The 23608-nt window shown below is 26.4% G+C and overlaps 1 protein-coding gene across 2 annotated transcripts; it reads right to left on the bottom strand.

Moving 5' to 3' along the window:
- Positions 1-571: 571 nt before the first annotated feature.
- Positions 572-22707, bottom strand: LOC129966754 (NADH-ubiquinone oxidoreductase 75 kDa subunit, mitochondrial-like). Of its 2 annotated transcripts, none has more exons than XM_056081312.1 (19): positions 22635-22707; positions 21533-21603; positions 17299-17396; positions 15810-15917; positions 15092-15168; positions 14251-14332; positions 14029-14093; positions 13678-13941; positions 12557-12656; positions 11995-12144; positions 11549-11608; positions 10351-10436; positions 9402-9597; positions 6927-6989; positions 5613-5762; positions 4716-4869; positions 3772-3947; positions 1777-1911; positions 572-858 (listed from the first exon to the last, which is right to left on the bottom strand). In XM_056081312.1, exons 2-19 carry the CDS (start codon positions 21594-21596, stop codon positions 718-720), a joined length of 2169 nt encoding a protein of 722 aa, XP_055937287.1. In that variant the 5' UTR covers positions 21597-21603; positions 22635-22707; the 3' UTR covers positions 572-717. The 2 variants fall into 2 exon arrangements, with proteins under 2 accessions (XP_055937287.1, XP_055937288.1); XM_056081313.1 differs by having other exon boundaries at positions 22571-22671.
- Between the last annotated feature and the right edge of the window lie 901 nt (positions 22708-23608).

Here is a 23608-nt window from a genome sequence, read left to right as displayed (position 1 = left end):
TTATAAAATGATGTTGTGCCTTCACTTATGGATACCGGTGTATTTACAAAAATTCTCTAAATGTCGTAAGAGATTACACTTTAAACTATCAAAACAAATACTTTTAAAAACTTCTGCTGTCTAAATTAACATATATCTTCTAGTCCTATGAATTACTTTTGGTAAAATATTCTTGATACATTAGCATTTTAAATAAACAAACAAGCAACAAAAAAAAATAATTCTGGGATTAAAATTGATTAAGCTATAAAGTTTTGAATTTAATTATTTTGTGACATTTTTTGAACATTTCAATGGTTGTTCTACTTTGGAGAACCACTGGTTGACTAAAGAGTATGAAATTCAAAGCTTCAAAATTTGGTTAGTAACATAGTACAGGTTTTTTTCTTTGTTACTATTTAAAATGTTAGTATGCCAAGGACATTTTATTAAATAGGATGAAGATGTGATATAAAATATGAACTTTATTTAATCAGTGCATTTACTAATTCAAACATAAAAAAAAATAATTATTTAACAATACATATCAAGCTGTTTTCTGCTACCAGAAAAAAATACATTTTGAAACAGATAATATTAAAAGAGATTTATTTCTAAGAGATTTCTGCACAATTATAATACAACAGTTCGATGCACAGAGCATATTTGATTGAATTTAATTCAAACTAACAAGTCCAACTGTAACAAATTTATAAATTAATTTTCCCGCTATCTAATTTAAGATGCAATTTTCTCTGCAGCTTGAACACATTTACCCATGGTTGCAGAAGCCCTACTGATTGAATTTGTCATATAGAAATCTTTCAAAAACTTTAATGTGGTATCTAAAGCACTTGAATCTACACTCAAAGGCTGATCCTGAAAAAATAAGAAAAATGAGTTTTAGAAAATACATAAACATTTCAATGAACAAATAAATAAACAGTTTCAATCAATTTAATTAATGATTGTTTTGAAACTGTTTGTTTATTTTAAAACAGAGAACTAAAATAACTCTAAATTGTTTACATAGCTTTCAAAATACCAACATACAATTAATTACAAATATCATAGTTCAGATAAAAATATGCAGTTAGTTGTGTGAGTATGAAATTCCTCTGCCAGGGAATCAAATCCTACCAAATTTGAAACAATTAGTATTTAAGGCAAGAAAGTTCTGCAGTAAATTAAATATACTATTATTTAGAAATTTAGGGAATGTTTTACTCTAATATACTATTAAACTAACTAATGTGTAATTTAAAAACAAATTATTACAACAAAAATTTAAAAAAAAAAAAGTTTTATAATATCTTAACTTGTATAATGAATATAAATAATTTTTCAGTATAATTAGTATAAAAAGCATTTATTGTTGTGATGAAATCCAAATCAATTTCATTTGTTATATACACAGGATACAGGCATACAACAAAGCTAAATTTCATTAAATAATAAACTTTGCCAAATATAAAAACCAAGCAGTAAAATAAATATGATTAACTGAGCAATATAAGAAATAAATTTATGCAAAAAGTATATCAGATAGCAAAAATATTATAGAGTTATAACATTAAAGAAAATTTACATTTACTGCAGAATGTTAGACACAATTTTTGTAAAATAAAACATGAGAAAGAAACCATTAAACCTATTAAAGAAATATAGGATTTGTTTAAAATAGAATTTTTTTAATGAAAACATTTGAAGAATTTGACAAAACATATATGTCCTTCAATCTTCCGCAAAACTTATGCATTTTTACTGAAAAAATGTAATTTGATAATTCATACTTACTGATATAACAGCTGAACTTTGAGCAAAGAAATTCGATTCTTCAACTTGATTATAACGAGTAAGATGAGGAGCAATTTGAGTCATACGATGTCTAATTTCAGATATATTATCATATGGTAATTTATGACCAGCAATCTAGAGAGAAAATAAATATATTTAAGCTAAGTAATAAAAAGCAATTAAAATGTTATTTGATGCATAAATACGAACACGCATGAATTTGGTAAAAAAAGATTTAACCATCTGACTAAATATCAAAATTAATTTTTAAACATTATCAAACATCCAAATGCACAAGTAATAAAACTAATTACTATTACTTCATTGAAAATTGAGTAGAAAAATTTCAGATTTTAATCTAATTACTAAGATTTCGCCCTCCCCACAAAATTTTCTAAAATGGAATGTGTAGTGAAAGTTTATAAGCCAGTTAACAGCTACGCTTCAAGGGCAATTGCTTTTGTATTGTGGTCATGTTATTGGGCTATGAACCATAAGGTCCCAAGTTCTATCCTTGCTCATACCAAAACCACCACATTGATGACCTCGGATGATGAACCTTCAACCTTCGTACAGCTGTGGTGGCGCCATCTACCCACAGCAAACCAAAGCCATCAGACTCACTTGGTGCAATAGCATCAGCAACCACTCACCCACACACGCTCGCCATAACGCTTGGCACTACTCAAATGGGTACAGGCGCATTAGAATCAACAGCTAAAACACATCACCATTCAACAGCCATATCGTTCATCTCACCTCCGACTCACTGGTGGGAGAGTCTGTGGTGAAAGCTTATAAGCCAGTTAACAGCTACGCTTCAAGGGCAATTGCTTTTGTATTGTGTTTCATGTAACTGGGCTGCAAACCATAAGGTCCCAGGTTCTATCCTCGCTCATATCAATATGCTACAAATGTATTATAAAAGAATAGCAAAGATCCAAACTATATAATGAAGATTTTTTTTAATGTATCCGAAAAAGCAAAATTGAGGGATTACTACATTTAAGTGTTTGTTATGATAACCAGATAAGTGAAATTACAATACTGAATATCAATTACGTCAATTTGGTAAAAGAAAAGAAAGCTAGTTCTCTATTCTTTTCAAAATATAGTTTAAATAAAATATTTATTTCCATTATACTGTCAATAATATACAGACACAATAAACTGAATTATCAGCAGGAGATAAAGCAAATTCAAGTAAGTCAAAAATTAATAACAAACAGGAACTGTTTTAGCAAATCTCAAATTTAATTGACTGAATTTTGCAAATCTTAATGGCTATTACATTTATATGTTTCAAAATGATGTTTTTCTTTATTTTGATATATTTCCTCCCCTCGCTTTTTTTTTTTTTTTTTTTTGCTTTTTCTGCAGAATATATTTTACAGGATAGATACTACCATTAAATTGCCATTTGGTATTGCTACTATACCAAATTCTAGTATTCTGATTATTACTCATCTTTGAAAAACCTGTATATTATTTATATCATTATTCATTTAACACCAAATATTGTAATTTTGTGATTGAAATAAAGATATTCACATCTTAGGCATTCTTTGTTTTATGAATTTAATATAACTCATAATCACACAAAAATTAACTTTATCAAATTCATACCTTTTGGATTTTCTTGCGATATCTGAAGAAAGCAATTAGAAAAATGCACATCCTTTATATGAGAATTTCAAAATATACTACCCGATTCCATCTGATTATATATTAAATTAGCATTGTTATCCATTTAATTTTAATATTCAAAATGTATTTTTATTCAAAAACTCCATTAAAATACCTAACTGCTTAACTGACATTTTGTACAGAAACTGAAAGCAAATAAAATTAATAAATCAAAAACTTCATTATGAGAAGAGTTTACAATTTTTTTAAATTCATCTGATGAGAAAATATTAAAATCATTTAATAATCTGGGGATTGAGAAGTAATGTAAAAAAAAGAATATTTGAAAAAAAAGAAGAATATAATCACTTCTGATAATGCTCTAATTATTTTCCAATCTTCCTTTGCCATGCCAGGAGGTGTTACAGCTTGCAAAGTCTGCTGAGCTCTGCCTTCTGTATTTACATATGTTGCTTGCTTCTCGGTATATGCTGCACCGGGCAAAATAACATCAGCCATTTCAGCTCCTTTATCACCATGGTGTCCTTCGAGAGAAATAATAATGAAACTTGTATATCATTCTTTAATTTTAATTCTGGGTTACACGATTTTATAAAAATTTTCAATTTGCATTTGGATAAATTTAGAAAGTGAATGCAAGAAAAAAAAAATGTATGCAAAAAGAAATAATAACTCTAAACTTATATTTTTAATTAAAAATAATTTACAAAAATTATGAAAAACATTTAGTCAAAAACATAGTAAATGAATTATACAAATCCAATTTTTACATGTCAAAAATCCAACTATTGCAAATGCAATATAAAGATGATGAGCATGACATAAAATACTAATTTAACCTATTAATCCATTTAATTTACAATTAACATATAAACTAAAAAAATACTTATAACAATACAGCCTGCAATATAACTTTGTGGTCCATGTATAATAACAAGAACCTATCCATAAAGAACTTTTTAAACTGATAAATCTTTTAGAATTCTAAATTATATTGAAGACAATAGTTTAGAATTTATTCTAATATAATTTTTTTTAAACGTGTGGTCATTTTTAAAAAATTATTTTAATATATAACAATATTTTTAATAATAAAACAACAAAAGAATAGTTTGAAACTATTAGACAAAAATAAGAAAAACTCAAATAACTGAAATTAAAGAAAAATCAACTACAGTTTTTAATGTTAAATTAATCCTTTTACTGTGGCCATTTATTAATTGCAAAAGCACATCTTATTTTTACTCATTATTGCAATTAAAAAATTAAATATATTCAAACATTATAATTACCTTGATATACAATAAAACAGTCTTTGGGTAGCTTGTCTCGAGAAATCATGCCTTCATCTGCACCCAGTAAAAATAAAACTTTAGGTTGTAATTTTTCTATCTCTTCAGGATTTGATTTGTAACCAACATCAAGAGCTCCAACTTGCCCTGCTACCTGCAATGTATTACAAAAAGTTTCATACTAGTTGAGTGGGTTAAAATGCACAAAGTTTTGAAATGTATTTTTTTCATTCTCAAATAGAAAATTGCATACACACACACACCCTTTTTTTTTTTCTTTGGTAAAAAATAATTCCAACTTAATATATAAGATTTAAAATGGACTTTGCACTTTTGGATCATGGAAAGAGAATGCAAATTATAATGGCAATCCATTATCCACTTTTTTTTTCTTACTAGCAGGAGATTGGCTGGGTCAAGAACAAATTTAATAAAAATAGTCCTATGCTTGCAACAGGTATTGTTAAAAGAATCAAGATTTGAACTTAAAATATTTCAATTATGAAGTCAAGACTCTATAACTAAAAATACTGTCTTATTAAATACTTCAATACTTTTCTTTTTTCAAAATTATTTATTATTTATAAATGATACATATCTAACAACTGAAAAATTACCCAATTACTATCAACATATAATCATAAAGTTCTTTATTTTAAAAAAAATTGTTTTTCCATTTCCAGTTGAAAGAAGACAAAACAGAGAAAGTTAAAAAGCATCTGAAATTCTTATAAAAGAAAAGATTTCTTCAGATTTTTTTTTTAAAGGAAGAAATGAGGTGAAATAAAAACACTTCTATGGTGAAATAAAAATAATTCCTTCCAAAAATGGAATTTTTCACACTCACATATCTATTAAAATTATGCTACATATATAGATATAAAATAAAAATCGTACTCGATGAAGAATATTCAAAGTTTTCCAGTAGTCATGTTTTTGATATTTTAGAGCTATCTGCTGCACAAGAGCATGAACAGCTGCACCATCAGGTCTTTGTAATGCCTCACTTCCCAAGACAATCATAGGATGATTAGCTGCAGCCAGTTTCTAAAAAGGAAGAAAATGCAACAATTAATAATGTACAAAGCATTAATTTATTTTGAAATTCGGCTCCATTTAAAAGCAGTAAGTTTTAAGTACAATCATTTTTCAATGAATTAATAGATACTGTGAAAAAAAAATCTTTATAAAATTTTCCGTTACTATAGTTAAACAAATGTTAAATATATGACATTTAAATATCAAAACAGTAAAATATTAGATATAAAGGCAGATTTTGATGCATTATTTAAAAAAAAAAAACTAACATGTTGGCTGCTAGATGACCTGTATGTGGTTCACGCATTTGTTTCTACATACTATCTAATTAGGTGATGCTTTCTTTCTATTCTCATTAAGAGAAGGAAGGGATCATCTATTTAAATAGATGATCCAAATCACAGGCATAAATCATGGCAGTAAACATGTCAAAGATAATTAATACATAAGACTAAGAAAAGGAACCTCATAATTTCAAGTATGTAGATTAATAAAAGAAAATTTTTTACAGATTTAAGAAAGATTTTGTCGTAGACATACTTAGTCATTAGATACATTTTTAATATCGTTTCATAAAATTTATTATATCAGCAATATTATAAAATTTAAATATTTAATTGACATAAAAATCAGATATTGGATTTGCTAAGATTTAAAAATATAATTTGCTTTTTATTCATTTTCAAAAATTATTTTATTTATCAGGTGAATGAAGTATGTCTTAAACATTCTGTTTTCCACTTTCTCATTACTATTCCTTTAAAATGTTACTTCATTTTACATTAAGATACTTAAAGAAGGTCCTTTTAATTCTTAACCATGTTACATAACTAAGATAACACATGAATAAACTTCTACACACAAAAATTTTCAGACATTCATATTAAATTGATGAAAATGTGTATAATCAAGATAAATCTAATATACAGCAGATGCGTATACATCATGAACCTACAACAGAATTGGATCCCAAGCCCAAGAAACTGTTTTTGAATGCAAGACTCAATTATCAGAACTTTATGATCAGGTCAAATATTATGAATAAAAAATAGATAGTTATCATGAGAAATTTAAAAAATAGAAAGAAAAAAATCCATTAAAATATTTGAAAAGATAAATGAATAATATATATATATATATATATATATTATATATATATATATAAGAGCTTACTTTTGCAAACTCATGTCTTCCAGAAGCAATATCTTTCAGCAAGTTTGGTGAGTCACCCAAGTGCTGAAAAAAGTATTAAAAAATGTATACAAAATAAACACTATCATATGAAATTTGTAATTGCTTTATAAGCCTCTTAGCTATAATACTACACAGAAAAGTTAATTATTAAATTAGGTATAATCAAAATATTATATTAATAAAATAGAAATAATGATTTATTTATTCAAGCATCTCTAGATTTAAAATTCTTAAAGGAAAATAGAAAAAGCATCAAGTGATTCTGAAATACAAATAAATATCAAAATTGTTGGCAAAATTTACAAAATTTCTACAAGAAATTAAATGAATTTATCTGTGTTGTGAAAATAAGATATAACATTACTGCAAGGGAGCTTTAAATCTCTTTCACAGATAATTGAATAATATAATATAAATAATGAAGGCAATGAATACTTAAATATAAATATTCATACTTATTGACAGTTATTACGTAACTAAAGATAACATACTAATAACTAAAGCTTTTCATATTATCATTTGAAAACTATTTCAATTTAAACTAATTGCCAATGGAAAATAATAACTTTGGGAATATAATATTACTTGAATGTATGAAAACAGAACAATTATTTAAGGCTATATTCAATCCTAAAATTTTTGCGAAATAAATGAAAGATGAAATAAAAAATTTGTTTTCACAGATCAAGAAATAATTTTTGTTAACTTACTTACCAATTCATTTAGAAAAAAAATAAAATTGCCTTTAAAAACTTTAGAAGTTTCTTATATCTGCTAATAATAGATTATACACTGAAGTGCCAGAAAAACTGGTACACCAATCTAACATTGTGTAGCGCCCCCATGAGCATGCAGAAGTGCCGCAACACGAAGTGGCATGGATTGAACTAATTTGTGAAGATATTCTGTAGACAAATCACACCATGATTCCTGAAGGGAAGTCCATAAAGCCATGGGAGTGGGAGATGGTGAATATCTCCTAAGGACAGCACGTTGCAAAACATCCTAGATATGCTCGATAATGTTCATGTGGCCAGGAGAGGAAAAAATATTAAGACGAATGCTTCTCAAGCCACCTAGTAGCTCCTGCAAACCTGTGAGGAGGCGCATTATCCTGTTGGAATTGTCCATGTCCATCAAAATACACACAAGATATGAATGGATGCATGTGGTCAGAAAGAATGTTAACATACCTCTGACCTGTCATGTTCGAGTCTAGACGTATCAACGGTCCCATTTCATAGCAACTGCACACGCCCCATACCATCACAGAGCCTCCATCAGCTTGAACAGTTCCTTGGATTAATGGGGTTTTCTCCACACCAGTACACATCTATCTGCCCAATACAATTTGAAACGCGACTCATCAGACCAGACAATGTTTTCCCAATCAGCAAGAGTCCAATGATGGTGTTGGTGAACCCAGGAAAGGTGCAGAGCTTTTTGCTGCTAAATTAACAATGGTACACGAGATGGTCTGCGGCTGCGAAAGTCCGTATGAATTAGGGTATGTTGTGTAATGACACTGACACTTGTTGATCGGCCTGCATTTAAATCTGCAGCAATTTAAGGAAATGTTGAATGCCTATCTTGTGTAATGATTCTTTTCAGCCATCAATTATTCCATTCTGCCAAGGTCTTTATCCAGCTGCACCACTGTCAGAGATTTGAAGTTCTACCGGAAACCTGATATTCGCAGTACACCCTTGAAATGGTCATGCAAGAAAATTCAAATTTCATCGCTACTCCAAAAATGCTGCGTCCCATCTCTCATTCACCAAAAATTAGTCCCTGTTGAAAAATCACTAAAATCTTGATAACCTGCCCTTTTAACAGCAAAAACTGTTGTAATAAGTCCTTAGAGACCTGTTGTCTAAAGACCTATATGCACTGTGGACCATCTTCGGGTTACACTGATTGGTTAAACATCTCCATTATTTGTATAAGATCTGCTATACCAGTTTTTCTGACTCTTCAGTGTAAATGAGAAGGAGGGAGATCTTGGAAACAGTTTAATAGGAATGAGTTTCTAAATAAATATTGTTTATGAATAAGATTCTTGTAAAAACACAATGCTCTAAACAAATAATTAGTGCACAGTCTTTAATGCTTGATCTGTGAAAGTACTTAATTTGACCTTTAATTGGTATAATAAAAAGCATTATTTTAATTTTAGCAAGAAAAATTAATTTTAAATCTCCACATAAAATCAACATTTCCAAGCTAAAATAATGAATTTTTTTTCCGTGAACAAAAACATTAACATTTCATAAAGAAGCCAAAAATATTTCCTTGAAAATTTAAATAAGTATTCTCCAGAAACATACAAACTATGAATAATTTCTTAAATGACTCAGGGTATTAATAAAAATCAAGTATAAAAACTACTTCAAAATTTTTTGTATCCAAAAGAAATCAATATCACTAAAAAAATATGTGGAATCGTTTACTCACATCATATTCATAGGTCAAATTAAGCTTTGGTCCAATAAGAGCAACATCTAATTCATTATGTATCCATGCTTTCCTGATTCGAGCATTGAAAATAGGTGCTTCATATCTAGGATTAGTTCCAATAAGGAGAAGAAGATCAGCTTGCTCCACACCACTAATTTTGCCATTTAATAAATAATTGCTTCGTAAATCACACCTATTTCATTGAAAGATAAAATTATTTTAATAAACATACATAATGCATTTAATTTTTTAATAAAAAATTCAAGCATCCATAGAAAAAAAAAGAAAAAAAAAACATCTCCAAAGAAGCAAAGGAATTAAAGGGCTACAATAAGATCTGATGATAAAAAAATTATTAAAATGACATAAATACCAAAATTGTTTCTTAAAAAATGCTGCCAACTTATAAGCCCTGAGTTTAAAATAAACTAACAGTCAGATATATTAATAGTTAATTGAAGCTAATTTAATTTATTGCTACAAATTCTTACAGTGTAGGCAAACATTTTTATCATAAAATAATAAATTTTTTGAGCATATGCATACATAGAAAATTTGAAGATAAAAGAATTCAAATATCTGTTTTGTAGGAAATATCTAATTACCATCAATGTTCTTTCTTCAAGAATTTCATCTTTATATTAGCAATTTTATAATACAATACATGATGAGTTCAATATTTAATTCTTTCCCTTACCTTTATATTAATCTATACAAATATCAATAAATTTATAATAAAATATTTCAATTTTTTATAGATATTTTACTTTATAGACCTTAAACTGAGGGAAGAAAAACAACCAAAATAACTAATTAAAGAAATAGCCTAACCCAATTTATTTGTAAGAAAAATAATGTAAATCAAAATCAATACACAATGATTAAATAAAATTTGTATATATAAAGAAAATCTAAGAGGAAAGAAAAGATTCATCAAGATATTTACCCTGAACCATCAGTGGGGAATTTTTCTTCAGTATAGAGATTTTCACAGCCAATCTTATTTAGTAAATCTTTTAGGGCAACTAAAGCCTATAAATAACAGACAAAAAAATGATTACCATTTAAAAAACAAAGGTATTATAAAACGGATTTAATCATTAACATTCAACATTTCTTTAGCCAGCAGATTTATCACTTTCATATAATGACAAATTAACTGGATTTTTCTGGGGGGGGGGGAGGAATTCAAAGTAAACTTAACATGCTTTTTACTTTTTATATTCAAATTCTTTTTAAATTAATTCTTTTCTTCCTTAAAAATAAGCTTAAATAAAAGTATTAAATGGAAACAAATGATGTAAAATTTTCACATAGAGTTTTCCTTTATTTAAAAAATGCATACAACAGATCCTATACAACTTAAGGTTTTTTTTAATGAAAATAATGCAGAACAATAAAATGAATGTATACAAGTCAAATTAAATTTTCAAATATATATAAACTTAATTTATTACTGACACCTCACTTAAGACAATGTAGGATATAATTTTGATTGTTCACATTTTAAAGCACATAAAAATTTATCAAAACATTAAATTTATTAATATTCTTTATCAAGGATTCAAATTGTAGAACACTAATATCTGCAAGAGAGTTTTGATATAGTTTAAAATTTCTATTTAATAACCTGACTGGCAATAACATTTGCATTTATGAAATAATTAAGTTTTGAAGTAACTGCTTAGAAATGAAATTTTTTCTGAGCAATAAAACACTACCATATGCTGATATGGTAATTCCAATAAATAGTCTGAATGGGCAATTATTCAACTTAAATTGATAAATATTGCAATTCAGTTTGTTTCAATAGAGCTCTTTAGACTCATGAAGTCATAAGACGTTTTTATTAAATATAATTTCTTTCTATTTACTATTTCAAACATTGCAAGCATCACATGTAGCTTTATTTATTTATTTTTTTCTTTTACTTGATTCAAAACAAAGCTTTTTAACTTTCAAGAAAAAAGCATTTTTATAAAATTCTACCCCACAAATAAACAGAAATCTTCTAGCCTGTAAAGTTACAAGAGCAGGATATCAATTTAATGATTTCGGTAATCTCCCCAAGTAGTGATCTAAAACTTATCTCCACCGCAATTTGAATATTTAAATTTCATACAAAGTACAATGTAGTAACTTACTTCAGTATCCATCAATCCTCCAGCTAAGGCCACTATTTCATTAGGAGCAACTGATGTAAGCTGCAAACAAGAGCAGCAAATGAAAAACAAGTTATTTTTAAATGAAAACAGTAACTAAAAATTTGTATAAAACATAAGTAAATAAAAAAAAATCAATATAATAAAAGGAATACACACTGACAATATGGATACAATAAAATTATTTTTTTTTAATTTTGTAATAAATAATTTTTTATTTGTTTCCTACATGTATTATATTTAATTAAAATCAATAAATTCAATTGCAAGAAATTATTATGAATAGAAACATCACTGTATTGCATTAAAACATTATATATATTTTTTGTGACATTAGAAAAACAATTTTCAATTTTATATATGAAAACTTAAAATTGATAAAATAAATTTTACAAATCTAGCAACAAAAAAAAATTAATAATACATACTTTCTTTGAAACTTTTAGTAATGCTTCTTCCCAGTCACAAGCTGCAAGACTTCCACCTTTAGGCTTACTCATAGGTGTAATAAGTCGCTGCGCTTTCAGACCATCATATGCAAATCTAGTTTTATCAGAAATCCATTCTTCATTCACTTCCTATTTAAATAAATAAATAAATAATAAGCATTCACTTCAAAGAAGCATGTTTTCTCCTTAAATTCATTAAAAATTTTTGCAAGGATGTACATGGATAAATATTCTAAGGATATCTAGTACTGTTACATTTCATACTCTTCAAAAGCTATTAAAAACTTACATTTTTCTATCAATGCAACTAACTTCAAAGTTAGTCATGTGATAAAATTTTCACACAAAGAAGTTTGAATGTGTTTTTTAAATCTCCTAGATATCTACATTTTCAAAATCAAAGAGCATATCAGCATAGGGAAAAACAATATGAAAACACAAGGTAATTATTCAGATAAAGAAAAATCAAAAATGGACTACATTCAAATAAAAATAATAGAATTTTTTCCTCAGGGAAAAAAAAAAAAAAAAAAAACCTTACCTCATTAAGGCGTGGTAAGATTTTTAACACTTCTCCAGTACGAGTACTAACAATAATATTAGAGCCTACAGCATCAAGTACATCAATAGATTCGGTTTTCCTGCAAATCAAAAACATAATTTTAATATTTTTTTTACATATATTTAAAAAAAATTTGATTAAAAAAAGGGTTTAATTTTTCTAATTTTGAGATGGCTTTTTAATATGTCAAAAAAAATTCATATTATAGATATTTTGCAACAATTTCCCATAAAAACTACTTTATAGCCTTGATACTGTCACTTAACTTTTAACAATGAAAATATTTAACATAAATTAAACCAGCATTTATTTTTTTTATATAGCCAATATTTTTTATTATTTCTTATTCTTATTCGGTACCAATCAGTATGAATGTAATAAATAAGAATTTGTTATTTACTGCAGTTTCAGAACAAGCAAATACAATTATCTAAAAGCATTAATTTTCCACCTCCAAAGAAATCTGATGTGAAACTTCTTCATGTAAAGCTGCAAAATGGGAAGTTGAATTGCTTCAATTGACTAGCTTTTTCTGCACATTTCAGTTCCAGAATTTTTTTATTTTTTTATTTTTGTATATTTCTCTAAGAATGCCTAGACAATGCTTTAGAGAGAGATTGTATTGAAAAGCAGTACCAAGAATAACTAATCATGAGCTTTAGAATGTATCCTTAACAAAAATGAAATCTATGAATAAGTTATGAACCAAATAATAATATTATTTTATGCATTATAATATTAGGTTCAAAAATCTTTTTAATAATCAAACTTTTATAAATATTAGATAAAGCATCACATATGATATTTTAAATAGCAGGAGCAAGCTTATAATGATATGCATATACACTTTAAATTTGTAATATACTTTTAATAAAAAATATATTAAATGTAAAATAATTTGAAAATATCAAGCACTAAAACTGGAAACAAAAAAAAAGCTTCAAGGAAAAGTTCAAATAAATTTGATGCTTATTTTTATCTAAGGAATTAAAAAAATAAATGTTTACTTTTTAAAAACATTATGGAAAGCAGCTAAAATTAAGTATGAGCATACTAAACAGTAAATAATAATAAATCAAATACATTTCTAACGAACTTACCTAGTCTCCCAAGGTCTTGCAGTAAATGCATAAGGTTTAGATGTCAATGCACCAACAGGACAAAGATCAATAATATTGCCTGAAAGTTCAGATTCTAAAACTTTCTCAACATATGTTCCAATTTGCATATCACTGCCTCTTCCAGTAGTTCCTAAATCATCAACACCAGCCACTTCACTGCCAAAGCGTACACAACGTGTACAGTGAATGCACCTTGTCATTATTGTCTTCACTAATGGTCCAATATTTTTGTCTTCCACAGCACTAAAGATAATATATAAAGCATAAATTATATTCCATTTTAAAAAAAGAAAATTACATCATACATAATTTTTTCTACAAGATTCATACCGTTTGCCAGTATAATATATATCCTGGAAACGACTGCGATCGCTACCAAAAGCCATAGCTTCATCCTATATAAAATGAGATCATAATATGTTAGTTTAATCACCATAATATTCTCAGCAAAATTCAAAATAAATAAATGGCAACAAACAAAAAATACTGGAATACTTTATGGAATCTTGAAAGAATCATATAAAGTACTAAGATTAAGAATATATTGCATACCTGCAAATCACATTCCCCTCCTTGATCACAGATAGGACAATCCAATGGATGATTAACCAATAAAAATTCCATAACACCTTCCCTATTAATTACAAGAATTTATTAGTCTGGTAATATAACTGTTTGTTTGTTTCTTTGATTACTTGCAAAAAGAAAAGTGAGATTATGTTCATAAATATACTAAAATTACCACTTAAATGTATCTTAAAATATGCATAAAATCATAATTTTATACATAATCAAAAAAAATTATCAACCATAATTATTAAAATACGTCCTTTTTTGCATCATCCGTTAATAAACATAGATTATTATTTAAAAACAAAGGAAAGAGGGAAGAAAGAGGAAAATAATCATGGTGGAATTACTAAATTATGTTTTCCTGTGCTGCAAGGAAATTTTTTCACACTTTTTTCTTCCCATTTTATTTTTATATCTCTGTTATATTCAATAATTTATTTATGAAAAAGTATATTTCATTTCACAGTATATTGCATTAAAATATATTTTTGGAACACAAAGTACAGCTGATGAGCATTTCTTTTAATAAGAAATCATTATCTTAAAAGACTTATAATGTTTCAAGTTTACAACTTAAAAATGAAAACCTCACAGTGCAGGTTCTTATGACAGTATTTTTAATAACAAATAAGAGAATAAATTATAACAATATTTAAATATAACATTAGCCTACATATATAATTATTATTAAATTCTTTTTTAAAAGATTTAATTGTTTTTCACAATTTATATTATCTTGTCCCCTAACAATGGAACATGAGCTTCATTCGTTTCAATCTAAATCTTAAAAGATACACAATAAATTTCAATTTATACAAACCTTGCTTTACGTGTCATGTCAGAATTAGTTTTAACCCTCCATCCATTCATTACTGGCATTGCACATGCTGCAACAGGCTAAAGAAAGACATAAGTAAGTAACATTTTAAAAAATTATATAGTATGCATTTTATTAATGATATATTACATTCAAATGTGCAATATTCAGTGTAAAATCAAAATAACAATAATACAGGCAACCATGTTTTTTTAGGTAAATTTATTAAAGTTTTTTTTAAAAAAAAACAAATTAAAGATAATTATAATAGCTAAGATAAAAAAAAAACATTAAACATAAGGCTGCTTTATACAGCTTTTACTGATTAATAAAAAAAAATATAAGAACTTCAAATATTATAGCAAGTTTAAGAAGCAGCATTAAATTTATAATAAATAAAATAGAAAAATAATACGCACATCCATTAACTGTTAATAAGCAAAAAACAAAACATATATCAAGTTACTGGAATTTTATAAATATACAAACATCAATTAAAGAAGTATTCATTTAATTGTTTGAGCAATGATTTTTAAAATATTTATTCAGAATTTAAACATTAAAATACATAAATTACCTCTATACTACAAATATCACAAATATTAAGTTCATACCATATTTTTTACTAGTCTAATTTCAATAAATTCAGAACTTCATATAGATATTATAATTTTTTTTAAATATTAAATGCATAATAAATATTAAAAACAATAATGCATACCTTTGGAGATTTTTCTACCTCCACTAAACACATTCTACAGTTGCCAGCTATTGAAAGTCTTTCATGATAACAAAACCTAGGTATTTCAACACCAACCATTGCTGCTGCCTATAAGGAAAAAAGAAGATAATTCAAATAAATCATATTCATACTTTTTCCCTCCTGAAATGAAACTGCCTTGTCCATAAATTTAAGTCACTTGTAATATTTTTTATTAAATTTCCAATGCTTTTCTAATATAAAAGAAAACTTAAACAATTAAAATGACTTGTAAATAAAAATAATTACTTATAGCATATCTCAAATAAATAAATAAAGTCTTGTAATATATTTAGCAATAATTTCTTAGTTGAAATAAAATAATTTCAGGAATAAATTTTCCTCTGAATTTGTATTAATATTCCTTAGTAAATATTTTGCTGTAAACTAAATCTATGATAAAAACTGAATGGATTCAACTCTAAATACTTTCAAATATTTTAAGAATAAAATACGAAAAATTAAAGTAATACATTACAATACGTAATATAAATTAAACACTAAATTTTATGCACTTTGCATATTACACAATTTAAAATTTTGTGTATTTAAAATTATATAATACATGTTTGTATGTTTTTTTATTTCATATAAATAACATATATTTTGTACTTTTAGCATAAATGACTCAAAGCACTAAATGAAGTGCCAATAAACAGGGGTGACGATGCTGAATATGAAATATAACTTTCATTCCAAGTAAGTGACATGTCAAGATTTAAGAAATGTCAATGTTTAAAAAATTGTAATGAAAATCACTTTCAAAAAGGCAAGTGCTCTTTTATTTGAGCATTAAAAATAATTTAGAATAATATTTACAGTAAAAATCAAGATTGTAACCATATGAAGTGCAGATGATACTTTTATTTTTTAAAGAACGTTTGGGTCTTTTTTTGTTATGATGTGCTAATTGAGATTTAATTTCCATTTAGCATTGTTTCACCATCTCAATTTTTTCCCGATTTTTATTGTTGCTCTTTAACTATTTAATTATTTTTTTAATATACATGTAAAAGTGCTTTTCACTTCATTTACCTTAATAATCAGTTTTTATTTTTTATGTTACACAATACTTCATTACTATTATTACAAAACATTTAAAATTAAATTTCCCAAATTCACTCTCAGATTTCTTTTCCATATGGAACAAAAATTAGCTAATTATTACAGGAAATGCAAAATTTAAAAATTTAGAACTTTGATGTATCAGAAAAATGAGATAAAAATCATTACATGGCTTCCTATTTAGAATTAGAAAGAAATTAAATAAAAACACATAAAATGTTATAATAACAACACTGAAATGAGCAATGATACAGAAAGATAATCATTTTTACAATTTCAATGTACAAAAAAAAGAAAAAAAAAATTGTGAAATGCTATAAAGAACTTTGGTATTCAATTATACTGAATGATAAATGTAAATGCATTTCTATGATAAAAATAATACCTGCAATACTGTGGTCCCTGGATCAACAAGAACAGGTTTGTCATCAATGAATACTTCTATCTTTTGTGGTTTTGCTTGTACAGCAGTGGCATACTTTACTGTAGAAGAAAATAAAAAATTAGAGACCATATATATAATCATATGTACAGTAAAGCACTATTTATAAGTATTATAAAGAAATGACATAAAGCAACATATAAATGCAATCAAAATTTAAACGAATAACTTTGATTGCTATAAATTTAAAATTATTAAAGCAAATTCATTCAACAAATATATATATTATTTTTTAAGTAACATATTATTACATAATATTAAAAACAATAATTAAACTACAAAATTAAACATTTGTTTAAAATAGTAAAGAAAACCATACCATATTGCTTATCTTGAGTAACAATCATACATTTGTTGGTTTTATATGATTTGCATGTATGTAAATTGGCATTTAATTATCAAAATCTTTACTGACAACTGCATTTTAGATCAAACTGAGCTTTCTAATATTTTTTTACTAGTTGTTTTGATAAACAAAATCAATATTACTATTTATACAGTCAAAAAAATTTTCACTGGACAAGGAAATAGGATGCTGTTCTTTTACTTTATCAAAAAAATTTCCTCGAAAGAGGAAAATAATAACCGAGGCAGATACTTTGGGTATTTGGGAACCTTAAAAGAGTAAAAATGATGTATACTCAAAGCTTTACGTTATTTGTGTTGGATAAATGAAAAAAATATGTATATATAATTACAATGGCTCTGACTTATAATAATTTATATTTATATACTGTGATAAAACAATGTACAAATGTAAATTATGTTTACATGAGAAACATATCAACAGCCTTATATATATATATATATGTTACAGTAAAAACCCAAAATAGTCAAAACACGAATTAACTAATGAAAACGCATTCTAACTGACACCGTTAGGGAGAACCCAAGTTCACTAGAAAAAACGCATTCTAACTGACGGTGCTAGGGAGAACGTGAATTAACTAGGTAAAATGCGTTCTTACTGACAACGCTAGGGAGAACCCATTTTATTAGTGTTTTGAATGATTTGTTAGACAATATAATTTAATCCAAAATTATTGTATTAAACAATACTTACTAATACAGTGTTTAAAGAAAGAATCTATCATTGAAGGAAAAACACTTTACTTGAATATTATTTAATTAGTAAAGTTATTACAAATTATTTATTTCGACATAGCAAACTGTGTGACACTTAGAATTGCAAAGAGAACTATTTTTCATACAGAAACAATCTTGAATCTCTTTGAAGAACAATGATTTTTAGAAGAACAGCGGACAAACTCTTATCCAATTACTACAGTTCCTTTTCTTGTTGCTGTTTTCAGCGAAATGTCCTGATTGGGTACTCATTCTTGAGTCAAGAAAATTTGCAGCAAAACATCGAATTGAGATCTCAAAATCAGTGAATATATTAAATTTTTGAATCCCACTTGTACTCTGGTTAGCTGTAGTCTATTGCATAAATATAAAGTTAATATAAGTAATAACCATATATTTATTGAAAAAATACTGAATTAATTAAATTTAAATATAATTTCTTACAGTTTATTTTGAACTATCTTTCATGCCAATTTTGTACAGGCCATCTTAATTTTTTTCTAGCACTTCACTGATGAGATTCGCAAATCAGCTTTTACTCTATCAACTTTCTGGAATGGGAACAATGACATTACCTCAAATATAAAACTCAGAATGTGTTGCATCGGAGATCTTTTTCATTCATTTTGCTTGTTTTGTTAAAGTTTCTTTCACTTCCTTTCTAATTAGAAAAATGTTGGTGAACTTACTAGCAAGCATATGCTCCCCTGATTGTGCTTATTCAGTTTCTTGCTTTTCTGCAATCATGTCCTCGAAAATTTTCTGAAGTTCATTCTCCTCTTCAATATTTTTATAATATCTGATGGCAAGATTGTGGTTGTCCGACCAACTCTTAGTTCAATCCCAAACATAAATTTATATAGTAATTGTTAAATTCTTGAATGCAGACCTCTGTTTTTCATGAATTGGACAAAACAAAGACTATTGCATCATTTTGTAGCTTGCTTATCCTTCGTCCATGAAGCCAATATATTTTATACATCTTGATTGGCCCACTCATTTGAACCTTGCGACTGGTTGTACCGAGGTTTTTCATGAACAATCTTCAATTCTGGCCAATACGTACATAACTGCTCTTTAATGGAATTTACAAACTCTCTTCCATTATTAGATTGCAGTATAGAAAGAGCCCCTAATATCAAAAAGATATTAAGTACTTGGAAAGTAACTTCTTCCGCTCTTTTACTCTGAAGTGGTCGTAGTAACACAAACTTTGTTAAATGTTCCTGGTAAACCACAATGAAATTAAATTCATTATCTGCCTGAAATTGCCAATAAAATCCACTTGGCAGCGACTATTCCTTTCTGAGTGAATAATAGGTTTAGAAACCAAACCTTTCCTTTTTTCATATATATTTTTTTTTCCTTTTGACATGTTTTACACATCAATAAAAAAAAAAAAATGGTATCATCTCAATAGTTATCCTAGCAAGTTTTCTTGAATTTTCAATTTTAAATCTGTCTCTAATCCTATGTCCTATGACCACATGTGCAAATTCGATAGCATCAAAAATTTCTTCACCTGGTAAATAATATTTTATGGACACATTTGAAAAAATCAACTTTCTTACTCCACTGATTTCAAAAATGTCAAATCTTTTTGATCTGCAATACTGAACATAAGTCTTGCTAACGGCAGATTTTTCTTCTTCAAACTCAGATAAGAGAGTGTTGCATTCATCATATGTCATATCTTTAAAGTTATTCTGTTTTGTTTTTTGTAAAAAATTGTAATTGTCCAAGAAATTTTTTTTATTCATTTTTTTTAGAAATATATTTTATATTCAATGTTAATGCTTTTTGGTGCAAAAAGCATTAACATTTTCTTCACTCATCGTAAATAAATCAAAAGCACAAACACGTTCCAGGCATGAATAAAGCTAGACAACTGCACTTGCTTTGAAAATTTCAAAAACAAGAAATCTAGAATCATATGGTTTTAACTGGACAACACCTGAAATAACTAGAGAAGACTGGTTTTCCTTAGCATTGTCAGGTAGAACGCATTTTACCTATTTAATTCGCATTTTTCCTAGGACTGTCAGTTAAAATGCGTTTTCCCTAGTTAATTTGCGTTTTGACTGATTTCGGGTTTTCACTGTAACATATTTATATATATAATAAAACAAATAAAAGTAAAGGAAATTAAAATTGGATATCTTTATATATACATAAAATTTCAGCAAAAAGAAAAAGAAAGAAAACACTATCAAACTTTTATTTAAATATCAATAATAATACTAAAGACATAGTGAGAGTTTCCAAGTAACTTCATTTTACAATATTTATATAATTTGATTTTTTTATAAAATTAAGACAGTAAGATATAGCTTCTATATGTGGCACTTTTATCTTAAATTACTATTTGTTGAAATACAATTTGTTGAATCACAACAAAAATTCCATGTTCACAATATGCTTCCTGATTTCAATTGCACACAAGAAAGCAAATATCCTCTTCCCTTCATTTCAAATAAATTAATGATTTTGAGGAAATTTATATTTTTTAAGAAGTTTCATCACATTATAAATAAAATCAATTCAAAATAATAGGTTGAAAGATTCTTTAAACATTTCCAACTTTATATTTCAGGTATGGGTATAATCATTTGTCCTTAGAGATGAAATCAAAATGATTAATGCTGGTCTGAAAGTTGTTTCTTAAAAGACAAGGACAAAGTGAAAGAATTGAATATAAACGAAATAAGAATTGTGAACAAATATAATAACTTTACATTAAAAATAAATAAACATAATGGCTTGATTAGGAATTTATGTATTGGAGAAAAAATGTTGAATTTAAAGCCATTGGTATTTTAGCAATAATTGCAGTCATCTGTTTCTTTTTAATATTATATGATTAAAAATTAATTTTATGCAAATATGCTATTAGTCCATTTCAGTAAAATCTAGTATTAAAAGATTAAACAGCACAATTTATAACTATTATTAATATTCAACAAGAAAAATAAATTTAGATATAAATCTGATTAAAGTTATTTCGATATAAAAAAATGTTTATAAATAAAATATTTTTCAAAAAATTTTGACGCATAACAAATGAAACACAAAAAAAAGAAAGAAATCACACCTCTGCGAGCAAAGTATGGAACAGTTGCTCTGTGAAGGCATTTCTTTAAGAATGAACTAGACATGTTCTACCTAAAAAGAAATTCAAATCTAGACATCTCATACACAACATTAAAAAATACATAGTATATTCAGATCATATAAATAAATAAAGGCATAAATTCCACTATGATTTAGATTTTATTTTTTTCATTTGTTTTAAAAGAAAATTAATGTGCTATAAATCAAATTTATGTACAAATTCCTTTATATTGTATTTTTTATTTCAATATCAATTTTATGAAATTAATATAATAATAACTTTAAGTTAAGCTGATATAAATTCCAATTAATTATATTTAATTAATGAATTTTAAGAATCCAACATTTATAGAACTATACAGTTAGTTCTATGAAGAAAATATAATGATTTTTTTTATAAGAGCAATGACCTTTTCTCTTACTAATGAAGAATGGGTTAGGAACAAATATGCCATTACAAAAGAGAAAAAAATATTTATTTCATGCAATTTTTATTTAAAAATAACATTTCTACAACTTTAAATTATTAAATACTATTTTCCACAAAAACTTATTAGTATTGTAGTAGGAATATAAATATTCAAAGAGACTAGTATGCAAGTTAGACATCTATATATTATTGAAAAAAGTGTAGTATGACAAAAAAAAATATATAACTGGCATAAAGATTTTTTTTAAACAAAATGTTTGAAAAAATTATATAATTGCTATAGTTTTAATAGCTGCAATAGAAAATCGAGAATAACATTTTTGGAAGGATCATTTTCGTGCTCATTCACACAGCGAAGGAAAGAACTACTTATAAATAGTTTGTTTCTATATAAATAATAGATTAGACGACGTTAGCAATCAAGGAATTGATAAACTATTAAAAAGCTTTATGGCATTTGAATAGAAAGTGGGTGATGCATTAAACACATTATTTGTAAGATGAAGAATGCATTCATTAAATCCTCATTTAAGAACTCCATAAAAGTCTAATTTTATTTGTTTTATATTATTTTTTTATGCAAATTACCCGAATAAGGCATAAAATTAAAATTCATATAGTACTGGTTTTATTTCTGATAATGTTTACATACAAGTATATGCTATGTTTTCATCCAAGGTCCCGCAAGGTAAAGTTACGGCTACGGTTACCGTGTTAGTTTTCAGCTGTTGCATAAAATATTTATTTTTAAGGCTGTCGCATCACATTGTAATCTCTGATAGATAATATATATATATGACGATCACATGCCTTTTTTTACCGTGAATTCACTAATAATTAGAGATAGCATTCAAATAATTCATTTTTTCATTAGTGGAATAAAATTCAACAATTGCTAATAAATATCTAAGGATTTCATTCTGGGTCAGGGTATCCAAAAATCTCCTTTCTTAGCATAGATATTAGACATATAACAAACACTGGCGGACGCTAGGAGTATTTGGATCTTTGGATTGTGTTCCTTGTGTATTCAGTTTGGATGCGATGATATTTTCTTTAACAAATAGATTGCTGTTGACACCATTCAATTTGATTCATACCTGTTATCAGTTACAGATTTTAGGCATTTTGGAAGTGTATATTATGAAATCTTCTTTTTCAATGAAAATTCCCTAAAGCAAGATGTTCTAAAAATACTTTAATAATATAATATTGCAAAGTATAAAAATTATCGAACAATGCCGTAAAGATAAAAGATAAGATAAAGATATCGTATAAATAAATTGCATTTCGTCAATATATTTTCATACATCGAAATATCTTAAATTTAATCAACATGTTAGTGACTTATTTTAGGTTTTTTATTAATTTAATAAATTTTTGAAAAATGTATGAGTTATTTGTTATAGCTCATGACTTTACAGCATTCATGTTTTCATACAATATTATAATATAAGCAGATTCTTGACATTTACAAATAATGCTTATTAATAAATTTAATAAAGAAGGAAGGAAACATAAGAACCTATTAAGTTCTGTTTAGCATATTTAATATTTTATAATTCATAGAATATGGTTTTAAAAATTATTTATATCAGCAAATTTTTATACCTATCAAAGCTCTTA

The sequence above is a fragment of the Argiope bruennichi genome, chromosome 4 (assembly GCF_947563725.1).
Source record: "Argiope bruennichi chromosome 4, qqArgBrue1.1, whole genome shotgun sequence".
NCBI classification, from domain to species: domain Eukaryota; kingdom Metazoa; phylum Arthropoda; class Arachnida; order Araneae; family Araneidae; genus Argiope; species Argiope bruennichi.
This window is presented reverse-complemented; position numbering and strand designations above follow the sequence as displayed.